The sequence below is a fragment of the Nothobranchius furzeri genome, chromosome 2 (genome assembly GCF_043380555.1).
Source record: "Nothobranchius furzeri strain GRZ-AD chromosome 2, NfurGRZ-RIMD1, whole genome shotgun sequence".
Classification (NCBI taxonomy): Eukaryota; Metazoa; Chordata; class Actinopteri; order Cyprinodontiformes; family Nothobranchiidae; genus Nothobranchius; species Nothobranchius furzeri.
In genome coordinates, this window is record NC_091742.1 from 7879046 (window position 1) to 7891249 (window position 12204).

At 41.7% G+C, this 12204-nt stretch overlaps 2 protein-coding genes across 3 annotated transcripts in view; both read right to left on the bottom strand.

The window, feature by feature from the left end:
- lpgat1 (lysophosphatidylglycerol acyltransferase 1) overlaps positions 1–4073 on the bottom strand; it is a 70967-nt gene extending 66894 nt beyond the window's left edge. For both annotated transcript variants that reach the window (XM_015947452.3, XM_070548771.1), the window contains exons 1-2: positions 3864–4073; positions 1507–1759 (exon numbers count right to left, since the gene is read on the bottom strand). In XM_015947452.3, coding sequence (XP_015802938.1) covers positions 1507–1744 — 238 coding nt within the window. In that variant the 5' untranslated portion in view covers positions 1745–1759; positions 3864–4073. The remainder of the gene's footprint in view (positions 1–1506; positions 1760–3863) is intronic.
- A 1598-nt stretch (positions 4074–5671) lies between these two features.
- ints7 (integrator complex subunit 7) lies at positions 5672–12123 on the bottom strand. Its single transcript, XM_015947454.3, has 20 exons — positions 11910–12123; positions 11639–11768; positions 11205–11351; positions 10974–11111; positions 10831–10877; positions 10556–10755; positions 10346–10468; positions 10154–10271; positions 9910–10044; positions 9667–9764; positions 8576–8815; positions 8312–8449; positions 8033–8239; positions 7233–7427; positions 6963–7066; positions 6811–6879; positions 6590–6722; positions 6409–6507; positions 6127–6312; positions 5672–6031 (listed from the first exon to the last, which is right to left on the bottom strand). The coding sequence occupies exons 1-20, from the start codon at positions 12001–12003 to the stop codon at positions 5750–5752; spliced, it is 2883 nt and encodes a 960-aa protein (XP_015802940.3). The 5' UTR covers positions 12004–12123; the 3' UTR covers positions 5672–5749.
- Between the last annotated feature and the right edge of the window lie 81 nt (positions 12124–12204).

The window sequence follows — 12204 nt, forward strand, 5'->3', positions numbered from 1 at the left end:
GGCTAACCAACAAGCTCCATATTGTGCTGTCTGATCGTGTGTCAGGTGAGTGTTTGTTGTTGTGTTGCTCCACAGCTGTTGCACAACACTTTTCCTGTGCCTGAGTAGCATTTTGTAAGAACTGCATTGATCAAACATACTATTTTTACAAGAGTAATGTGTTGCCATGTTGCACTTTTGGAATCATCTGCAAACTGGAGATTGGGATGTTCTGCCTGCTCTCTCACAATCGACTACTATAAAGAAAAGCCTGCCCTGGAAGCAGCCTTCGGGAGATGCTCAAACTCTTCTACATTCAACTTCCAGGCTGGTTTCCAAGTCGATGGACCTTGCAGATGACTCATTAAATTCTCGTTTCACTTTTTATCATCGACTTATTTCTAGACAAGGTGACCATTAAAAAGTAGCCTTCCCTAACCACATTTAACTTGAGCAAAACCATATAACCATTTAAACATTTGGTTGACTACAAGAAGAAAAGACAGGCTTGCACTCAATGAAATCCACAGGGAATTCAAACTTTTATTTTGAAATAAAAGCAAATGCAACAAACAGGAAGTCACTTAATTTTAAAGAACCCCTTTCGCCATCTCATTTATATTCAACCAACTGCTCTTCCAGTAGCAGCAACTTATTTTGACATACACGAACTTTTTACTGAACCACGCTGCACATCGCCAGCATGTAAACGCATTAAAAGTGCAACTTCATGGAAAATCTACTTTTTGGAGCTTTTTACTATGTGATATTGTAATTTCCTCATGAAAGCAACCCCCAAACCAATTTTGGCTGCGTTCATACATTTTCCTGTATTAGCTGCAAATTTAGAGTTTTACTTTGAAAATTCCGACAAAGCCTGAAGGATCAGGCATTTTTCCTCTCCCTGTAGCTGGTGGTCTCGGTTCTGAAACCTGGATATTCTGACAGATTACTTCTACATCTGGGACAAAATACCACTGTAACCATGTGTTCTGTCTACAAAGACACATAATAATAGCCAGCACAGGATATCGGCTATTGTTTTGTAGCAGACTTGGTAGTCCAGTGATTAGAGTGCCTGACTGTTCACTGTAGCCACTAGACTACCAAGGCCAATACGATAGCAGGCTGGTCTAAGATGCTCTGTAAGTGTGTTTTGTTGGAGCAGTGGTGGGCAAAGTTTCACTGAACTCAACTGTTTCATTTCTGGGTACAAATTCAAACTGACGAAAACAACTCCTATTTAAGATAAATGACATCTCAATAGTGCCAAAGGTAATATTTTATCATATACTGTGTCTACCTTTGGTCTCAAATATTTAAAATAGCATGATCAGGAACCTTTAAACCACCAAATAGTTCCCGAGCGTGACCGTGTCTGCAGCTCACCGCTCCTCACGGGAATGGGTCAAATGCAGAGGACAATTTTCACAACACCACACCAGTGTGTGTGTGTGATAACTATGGGACTTTAAGCTTTAATCACTTGTGATGTGACATAAAAGTATGAATGGAAGAGCATCCTACCTGTATAACCTGCCACCCAGCCCCACGAAGACACCATGGCCAGCAGCCACTTGAACATGACCCCTTCGATGTGCCAGAAAGTGGAGCGGTCCCATATTCTCAGCGGCTGAAGGAGCAGCAGGTATAAGCAGTAGGACGGGATGGCTACACAGTTGTTGAAGAACATGAACGTGAAACGGACCACGGACCTAAGGAGAATCCAGCTCAGGTTGCCGGCACAGTCCAACAGCTGTGCCATCCTGAAACGCGCCGTCTGAAAGACACAAGGAAGCAGTTAGTCTTGTCGAGTGCAGAAAACTAAAAAAATGTAGAAACACTGTAATTTTCATGTTTAATTCTAATAAACCTTTCTTTTAATGTTCAAATATCAACATTGTTTGATTTTTACCTAAATGTGTTTTAGATCATGTAGGAAAAGTCTGAATTTTCAGAAAAATAATTAACATTTTGGGCTATCTATTCTGTCTATTTCTAAGAACTTCCCTCATCTGCAGTTTCCACACTTTTTTATTAACATCAAGGAAAAAGCTATGAAAATTGTTCTTTTTAGCCATTTCTATTAATTTTCTTTTTGTTAGGGGCAATAAGGGCAATAGTCATCCCCATATTTTAAGTTCATTGGTTTATTTTTCTTTGATATGGTGTATGCCTCAATAAGATAAAAAAACGTGCTGTTATTTTATAAAAATAAGATTTTTTGCATCTATTTTACTAAGATAGTCAATCATACACCAAAAGAGCAATGATACTTGGTAACAGGTGCGTCGTTTTTATTCTAAAAAAAGTCCTTGTACTTAATGGAAAAAAGTGCTAGTTCATCAAAATGAGTTGTTATTAAGTATTTTTATTTACTTGTCCTTAAGTAAAACATCTGGATGTTTCAGCAGCCAAAAGTAATTTGAGGGAAAGGTGATCTAATGACATTTAGTTACCTGTAGAAGACGCCATTTTTAAGACAATAAAATCATGTACTTAAGGTGGTAATTTGGGACTGAGTGGTAGCTGGTCCCCAGTAACACACGCAGGACCTTAAAAGGACCATTTGCAGTAGGGGTGTAAGAAAATATCGATATGGCAATACATTGTGATATTTTTTCCAGCAATATTATATCGATATTCAAAAGCTGTGTATCGGAAATATCGATATGGCAATATATCGTGATATGTTTTCCTGCGATTATTACATCGATATTCAAAAGCCGTGTATCTAATTCTTGAAAGAATTTACATGCAAACATTTGTGTATTTTCTTTACGTTTTGTGCAAATCAATCGCCAACCGCTAGTTGGCAGCAGTGTGCAGCGGGTTTTGTTTCCACCATTGAAATGTAAATCCCTCCATCATGGTTCAGATACCTTATGTTTAACACATTACGTATCAGTTTGGACTGTTTATTGAACATTCCTACAATGAACTTGGTAAAAAAAATTGCTTGTAACATCTGACTGAATGTATTGCAATATATCGTGATATATCGTATCGTCTCCCCTGTATCGTATCGCCAGAATTTCAACAAAACACATCCCTGATTTGCAGGGACATTACTGTATTGCAAGTTGATTAGTAATATAATAAATAGGCTCAGGAGAGCAGGTATCCATATATCAGCTCTTCCAAGTCAGATGGAAGGAATTTGATAACACTTCCTTTCATGCAAAAGCAAAAAAGAACCAGCAGAAACGGTTTGATATTTTGAAAGACCAATACACATAAATGGGAAAAGTGAAATAATAACGATGTTACAGTGGAAAAACACAAACGGGCTTCAGGATGTTTGAAGGAATTATTTTTATCATGAATTTCTGAATTATAGATAACTGCCATATAAACATCCAATAAAGCTAAAATGCATACTTTCAAAGATATTGCAGTTCCCAAAACAGCTGTGGTGACTTTAAAACATTTATTTTCTTAGAGATAATGCTATTTTAGGTGTCTTTAATTTCACTTCAGATAATCAAGAATGTAACAAGGTAAGAAGGACGTTATTACTTATATTTAAATAGGTAATAAATACAGACAGAAATGTTAGATTGATTACGTGTTAGACCGGCCTGCCACAGTCTCGAGTACTTCATAACATGCTAGCTAGCAGCAAGGTGAGTTAGCATAATGGGAATAGAAGCAACGAAACACGTTAGAAATGTCAACCTGTAGTTTTCAACAATATTGAGAAATGTTGACACAAACACCAAAGGAAGCTAAAGGATTTAGGAGTCTGGTATTTTTAAGCGTCACCACGAAACGTTAACTCTGACGCTAGATGTCTGTATCTGGTGCAGAGCGCAGAGGCTCAGCCGGAGTGTAGTCCCACCCTGTAGTTTAGTAGTAAAAGTCTAATAGCTCATGTTACTCACCCAATTAATGTCACTGAAGCATCCAAGGACAGCCTGGGGTTAAGAATGGTCGCTGAAGCGAAATAAATGGTGTGGCTAACCAAAAATTAGCAATTTTCCACAGTCAGCATCGTGTTAAGTGTTTTAAATCTGATCTGGGCTGAGGTGATAATGTTAAAGAATTCCCCGTGCGGTAAAATAGCTTTTGCACCCATTTAGCTCTCCGGATCCTTGCTGGCTAGTAAGAAGCTCCACTCGATCGTCGCTGGCTCCATCTCAGTGAAAGACGCCGGGATAAATCCTCAGATACATCACCACCACCATCATCATCATCATCACCGCCGTCAGCTCAGATAGCTACTGAGCTCTTATCAAATAGGAGTCCGACAAAAAGGCTTTGCAGGCGGGCCTCGAGTCAACGCTGCTCGCTAGACAACCGCACCGCAACGCGTACATGTGCGCATCAAATAGAGGGAACGGCGGGGTTTCCTCTCTGGGCTGGTAGAATCCGTTATCTTTCTCCAGATCCCCACAACGCGGCAAGATCCACAAAGGAACAGCGGCAAAAAAAAAAAAAAAAAAAAAAAAAAAAAGGAAGCTGACTTTAGTCTGTCTTCAAAATAAAAGACCCAAGTCATGGTTTTCTCTTTCAAAGGCTAAATCAGGTATTTTTTATCCCTACAAACGCTAGATTATGTTATTATTTTCAAAAACAAGTAATAAAAAATATATATTATCATTAAATATGTGAATAATGAAACAATAAACATGACTTGCTTTACATTCTGTGAGGGAAAACAAGATAAATCCTACAAATGCCTTTTTTTAGTTTGATCTTATGCATAAAGAGACGCTCTCACCACTGACTTTACAAAAAATCAATAAAGTAATAAAAAAAAGATTAAAACGCCACAATGATTAACAGTACAAGAAAGATAAAATCAGATCAGATATACAAATGATTCTGTCTGGAGCCTTGAAGTGACCTGATTATAGATTAGATCCAAAATTCCGCATCAGTTAAATAAACATTGCTTAACTTACCAGTCTACGTATATTAGGCCAATAATTTATTTTACAATATTTTACATGTATCGTACGAAAACAGTGAAACTATTACTTTGTAATTGCTGGACTATTTCAATAATTATCAGTGAAATGATCAATTCACGTGTTTTTTTTAAAAGAAAACCCACCCAAAATTTAAAATTTAACGCACCATATTTTTATTGTGAAAATCCAGAGCGGATCTAAATATTTTTATTTACTTAGATTTGACGCTCGCGCTTGCTTGACGCCAGTCTTCGATGTCGAAGTGCGCAGACTCCCTGATGTCAAACGTTTTTGGTTTTAAGCTGACACACACACACACACACACACACACACACACACACACACACACACACACACACACACACACACACACACACACACACACACACACACACACACACACCTGCATGTTATGACTTCATTCTAAGTGATTTGGATCCATCCAGGCTACATCAACACCAAAGTTGAGACATCAATTTTAAATATTGTCTTTACTCCATGCTGTTTTTCCCCACAAAGTGTAAGATGTAAAATTTCAGTGGTGCTAAATGAGTTTCTTTAATCGTGGCAAATATTTTATTTCTGGATTAAATGGAATTCCCAGAGCAAACGTTACACTCTTAATTATTTCACGTTTTAAATATTAGTTTTTGTACTGCATTGTGATAGAACTCTGCCACCTAGTGGCTTTCTGTATTACTTCATCTACGTGGAAAAAATTCACCAAGAACGTTCAAATTTAGCGAATTCTAAACATTAATTACACAAAAGGCCCCTAGAAATTAAAGACTTTTATTAAAGACTTAAATAAAACATATGTACATAATTAGTTTCTAAATGACAAAAGAAATCCACTAAAACCGAGCATAAGCTCCTCTCTGTGGGGCGGGCTGACCTCCACCCTGCTGCAGCTGGTGGCGGAGCTGCTGGGAGTAAGGATCCTCCAGGGACTTGACAGACACCGTCGTCTTTGGCCCCGTTTTCCACTCGATGCCGCTCTCATCCACCACAGAGGCTTCCACGGTGACCAAGTGGGTGCCGAGGACAGAGAAGTTCAGCAAGAACTGGGTGCTGAAGTAGTCGTTGTGAGGTTCGACACGCTGCTCCATCTCATTCGTTTTGGTATCTAATGGAATCTGAAAAAAAAAAAGTTTTGTATCAGTTAGGACTGCTAAAGTGAGATTAAGTTTGACGAAGAACAAAAACGCGTCATTGCCAAGACAACACAAACCTTATAGTCAGTCCCCGTCTTGCTCTGGAGCACTGAAGTGACATTAAGACAGACAGACTGGATCTTCCTGAAGAGTCCTGGGGTTGAGCCGTGCTGCACGACACCCTCCACCTTCAGAGTCAGCTGCTGACTGTTCTGCACTGGGATTGGCTCAGTGAACGTTCGTGGTGATGGCGAGAGCGCAAGCTGGAAAATACAAAACAAGACTCGGACATGATCACCTAGAGGCAAACACCACCCCCGATACTGGCTTAACTTGCAGAAGCATATAAAAAGAATTACCTTGATGCTGGTTGACTGGAGCTTCTGGAAGAAATACCTTTGGAAAGACAGCGGGACCTTCAGCAGAGCTATGACAGCATCGCAAAGACAACTCGTGTGCTGAAAAACAAGGAGCACATGTTTAGATAAGAGCAGTCGGAGCCTAAAAAACAAGAACCTGGTGGAATCCTGCAAGTCTCACCAGGTGTGAAACGGGCGAGTGCTTCTTGGAGAGCCCTTCCACCTCCTCCAACACGTGATTAAAGACAGACATCATCCGTCGCTCATATTCGCTCTCCGTCTGAACAGATCTCAACTCGCCGTACTCCTGAAAGCTAAATAATAGAAACAGATGGTGTAACACGGTAATAAAAGGGTAATAACGGCCAATTCTCAGGCGATTGAACAGAATAAAACTCTCACCTGGCTGCTTGTGGATCTAGTATTAAAGCTTCGATTACATGGGAGACAAGCAAGCAGCTCTGCTGTTGTCTGGACAGACAGTTAAAAGAAATAAAACCTACAGGACTGTAAAGGAGCAGAGCGTGACTGGACCGAGGAAAGTTTAAGGATACAACTCCACGTTGCGGAGGGTGGCGTAATCTGCATCAAACAAGGACTGATGCAGATCTGCATAACGAGCAGCAAGACCTCTGAACTCCTCCATGCATACCTTCATCTGGGAAAAAAAAGGGAGCAACGTGACTAATCCCATCAGGGTGGCTTTTTTCCACTTGGATGAGCACATCCTGCTCCTAAATGAACCACCTGACTGCTTTATTTGTGTGGAATTCTAAAATAATGGCAGAAGATGAAATTATGACCCACTGCAAAGAATAACGTACCTGCATTGCGATGCGGCCGCATCGCTGTAGGTCGTTGCCGGAAGTGTAAGCGAGGGTGCCGGCGATGGCGGGCGGGGGGCTGGTTTTCAGGCTGTTGCAGGTACAAACGAGCTGTGACAGGGCTTGCAGAGTGTCGATACGCAGCTTAATGAACTCACACTGGAAGGTAAGCGGGCTAAGAGGAGTGCTGGCAGCCTGCAGGGAGAAATTAACCAAACTCATTTACTAAAACAGCACAAAAAATAGGGATGTAAGAAAATATCGATATGGCAATATATCGTGATATTTTTCCCAGCAATATTACATCGATATTCAAAAGCCGTGTATCGGAAATATTGATATAGCAATATATCGTGATATTTTTTCCTGCGATTATTACATCAATATTCAAAAGCCGTGTATCTAATTCTTGAAAGAATTTACATGCAAACATTAGTGTGTTTTCTTTTCGTTTTGTGCAATTCAATCACTACCCGCTAGTTGGCAGCAGTGTGCGACAGGTTTTGTTTCCACCATTGAAATGTAAATCCCTCCATCATGGTTCAGATACCTCATGTTAAACACCTTACGTATCAGTTTGGACTGTTTATTGAACATTCTTACAATAAATTCAGTAAAAAATTGCTTGTAACGTCTGACTGAATGTATCACAATATATCGTGATATATCGTATCGTCTCCCCTGTATCGTGATATGTATCGTATCGCCAGAATTTCTAAAATACACATCCCTGACAAAAAAGCACAAAGGTGTTGCCGAAGTCCCGTTTTTCAGAAGCGGAGGCTTTGCACTTAACTGACCGTGAGGGAGGCGATGCCCTTTTGATACGAGCGCAGGGCCTCGGCGATGGCGCTCATGGCGCCGCTGTAGTCTCCGTCCTCCACGTGACTCAGACACTGCTCGGCCTGGGAAAACTCCTTGAGGCTGTTCAGCCAGAAGTAGAAGTGCTCTGACGCTACGCGGGTGCGAAGACACTGGTACAGCTCGCTGGAGAACTCGTGGCATCCCTGAACGATGTCACCATTTATTACCTTATTTCACAGGTTTGAGATTTAGTCTTCACGAAAACGTTTGCTCACCATGCGCGAGGCCTGCCGTGCGATTCGATACACCGTCCAGCCGTTGGCAACGCCCTCCAGCTGCTGTTTGATCAGCATCTTCACCTCCGCCGACAGAGACGACTGGCTGGCAACAAAAATCACCGTCGCCATGGAAACCTGCAGCAACCAAGAGATGTACAAACAAAAACAAATGTACTGTTTTCTTCAGCATGTAAAACAAAACTGAAAGCTCCAGCTGACTCCAAACAGCGGCAGGTGTGTGACCTGCCTATCGTTCCTCACCAGAAGTTCCTGCTGCTCGCCGGTGGAGGAATGGCCGACCACTGTGTAAAGGTCCACCAGATCTCCCAGCATGCTGTCTCTCAGCACTGGCAGGTTGGTTGCAATGGCCGCCAGGGCGTGGCACATGAGGATCCGAGAGGAGTCGCAGGATAGGTGGAGCTGACCGAGCAGGAACTCTACGACCGGTTGGCTGAGGTGGGGTCGGCTCTTCAGCAGCTTCACCAACGAAGTCAGGGCCGTCTGCGAGATTTGTGATGAGGAATAAATCGGGACTCTAGTTAAAGCGGCTATGTTAACAAACACCGAATGCAAACTAATCTTAAGAGCTCTTTTTAATTTTTGCTAAATGGGAGATTTGGTCAGCAGAAGTTTTAGCCTTGGAACTGTCCCATGGAGGCTATGTATACCACATGTCTCTCTCTTATTGTTGACTTATGACCTCTGACCTTAGCCATAACTTGGGCCTGGAGTCATTTCGAAGGTTTTTCAGGCATCTATTGTCTCTAAAATGGGACGTGGTGTGATGCTTTTTTGAGATTGTTTAGCACACGTCCAGATCTCAGACGGGTTTCTTTTGAAGGGATTGTTTTTATTTTACAGGTCTGGCAGTAAGCTGGTCTGGAGAGTGAAACTGAACTCAGTGTTCCAAAAATTCAAAATTAATTCATCATTTCACAAGCAAAGTGTCAGCATCTGTCAGAATAAACTTGCTTTTTTTTTCTTCCAATGTCTATGATAAATGATGAATGACCAGCACTTGTATAGCGCCTCTCAGAGTAAGGACTCCAAAGCGCTTTACACTACAGTGTATCATTCACCCATTCACACACACATTCACACACTGATGGTGATGAGATACGATGTAGCCACAGCTGGCCTGGGGTGCGCTGACAGAGGCGAGGCTGCCGAGCACAGGCGCCACCGGTCCCTCCGACCACCACCAGCAGGCAACGTGGGTTAAATGTCTTGCCTAAGGACACAACAGCAGAATTCTCTGACCGGAGCCGGGATCGAACCTGCAACCTTCCGATTACTGGACAACCCGCTACTCAACCTGTTGAGCTACTGCTGTCTATTTACTCATGTCTTACTTTGAGAGTGGCCTGGGCACTGGAGCTGCTGTCCTGACTGCACAGCATCAGGAGGGACTCCACTCCCAAAACCGTGTCCTGTTCCAGCTGAACGCTGTCTGAGGACAAGAAATCCACAAATAACAATAAAACAATTAAAAAAAACAAGAACAGACCGAGTCAAAGAGACGCTGAGATTAAACAACAGACAGGAAGTGATGTTAGAGAAATCCCTCAAGTAGGCCATTGTCCACAGGAACTAACCTTTCTCCGAACAGGAAATCGTGATGTTGCACAGCACAATGACCCCGTGAGCAGCCACTACCAGGTTGCTATGGTAACAACATTCTTGTGCCAGTTTAACCAGGTCAGTGAGCCGAGGGGGAACTGAAGCACCACCTGACAGGAAAGTTTTAACAACTTGATTCAAAGTGATTCTTCTGCTCCACGTGAAAAAAATAAATGAATACACCGATTTCACAACAGCAGAAACAAAAATAACACTCACCAGCTGCGTTACTGAAATACTGTTTGATTGCTATTGTTTCAGAGAGGGTGGAGAGGACAGCCAACATCCCCAGCTTCAGACTGTTGTACGGGATGGTCAGAGCGCACTCACACAGCACCTGCAGACACGACCTTTGTTAGACTCGGTGCAGATTTAACAGCTGCAAGAATATTTTACTGTCGGCATCTCTACCTGAGTATTTTCTCTGATCCATAGGTGAGGTGCCTTTTTAGCCAACAGCTTTAGGTCGTTAATTGCGAGTCTTTTTACAGCTTTTCTCGGATCATCTTTCAGATACTGAAGAAGGAGCTCCAACTGGGTGAACGGAGGTGGATCGGTAACTTTGATGTAATTCAGGATAAAAGCAGATATGCACAACCTGAATCAGGTACATGACACTACCTGCTTGGGGATATCGATGAGAGAGGAGGCAGCCAACTGGGTAAAGGTGTGCAGAGAAACGATGACCATGGGGGTGGAAGGGTAGGAGTTGACCAGCTGCTGCAGAAGCTCTCTGCTGCTGGATGCTAAACTGGCATCATGATGCATGTGCTGCAGCATAGGGATCAACTTCAGCTTCAGCTCAACCGGAGTGTCCAAACCTAGGAATGCAAATAATTAAAAAGACAACCATGACTGTGTGTGTGTGATGATCTTTTCACCTCAAGCAAACCTACCTTGAATCATCTCGCTGACTTTGTTGCAAATTCCAGCTGCAAAGTCTCTGCAACATTGGAAACAGTAAAATCAAACGTCTAATGTTTGCAAAACCACCAATTTTCTGGCATGAGGGCTTCATTCCAGCCACGGTTTCCCTTACTTTGACTGTGCAGAGAAACTCGCAGCAGCGAAAATAGCAGCCTCCACTTCCACATTGTCATGAGAGTCTAAGCTCTGTCGAATGCTGTGGTGGGCATTCTTCCTCTCTGGGATAATGGACGCTAAACTACCGAGCATTCTGAATAAAAAAAAAACAGAAAATAATTTCTTTTACATATTGGGTGTCAAAAAGAGGGCTGTAAATAAGTGTTCTGGAGCATATCCTCTTTACCTCAGAGTGATGGCTCTGGCCACAGGGTCATTACTGTGAATGACCGAAAACACCCTTTTAACAAATTCATCAACGTTGAGGATCTTCTCCAAGTGTTTTTCGCTCTGTTGTGTCACTTTCAGCACACACAGACGCAGAAAGTTGTTGCTGGGCAGAAAAACAGGCACCTTTAGATGAACACGTTTGGGACACTGCTAGACTGATTGTAGATAAATAAAATTAATATTTATAATCAGAAAATAAGTTAATTACATTTGAGTGATTTAAGTATTGAGGCCAAGGTGAACTGTTGCATTTCTGAGTACTGGCTGCTTTAATGTTCATGAACATTGACTTTGTAATATGGTTATGTTGCTTTAATAGGAGTAATGACAATCTATAAAATAAATTAGCATATAACCAACTATGGACTAATAATATTGATGCTTCCATACCCGAGCCTGAAGATATCAGCTAGTTTTAGAAAGGCTGAGTTGATTAGGATGGGAAAGGGGTACTTCTGGAAGAGTTTGGGGAACAACACCACCGCTTCACACTGCTCTCCTGGCTTCCCTGACCGCAGTCCTGAAATTATAAACAATGCTCTAGTCACAAAATAAGACGGACAAACCTCCAATAACTGATCGAATTTGAACAAAAAAAAAATCGAATAAACACATAAAACAGCACCACAGTACAATTAGCATTATGCTAACTGGTTAGCACCTTTGTCCAGCTCCATAAGAGCGGAATTAGCGTCTAGTTCTTGCTCCCCATAACAAGCCTCCGATAGAAATGATCGCGCTGTTGAAAGTGACATTTTTTAAAATTTCGGTTAATATTTGAGGTATAATAAATGACTATTCCTATTATCTTCTCAACGCTCAGGCGATGCTAAGTAGCATTGTTGTGTTACAGTAACACTATATCCGGTCTGGTGCTTTTCAAAGAAAATTTTCACATGACACAACTCACAAATGCTTGATTTATTTCAAAAGATAAAAATCTTGAATTAAATTAG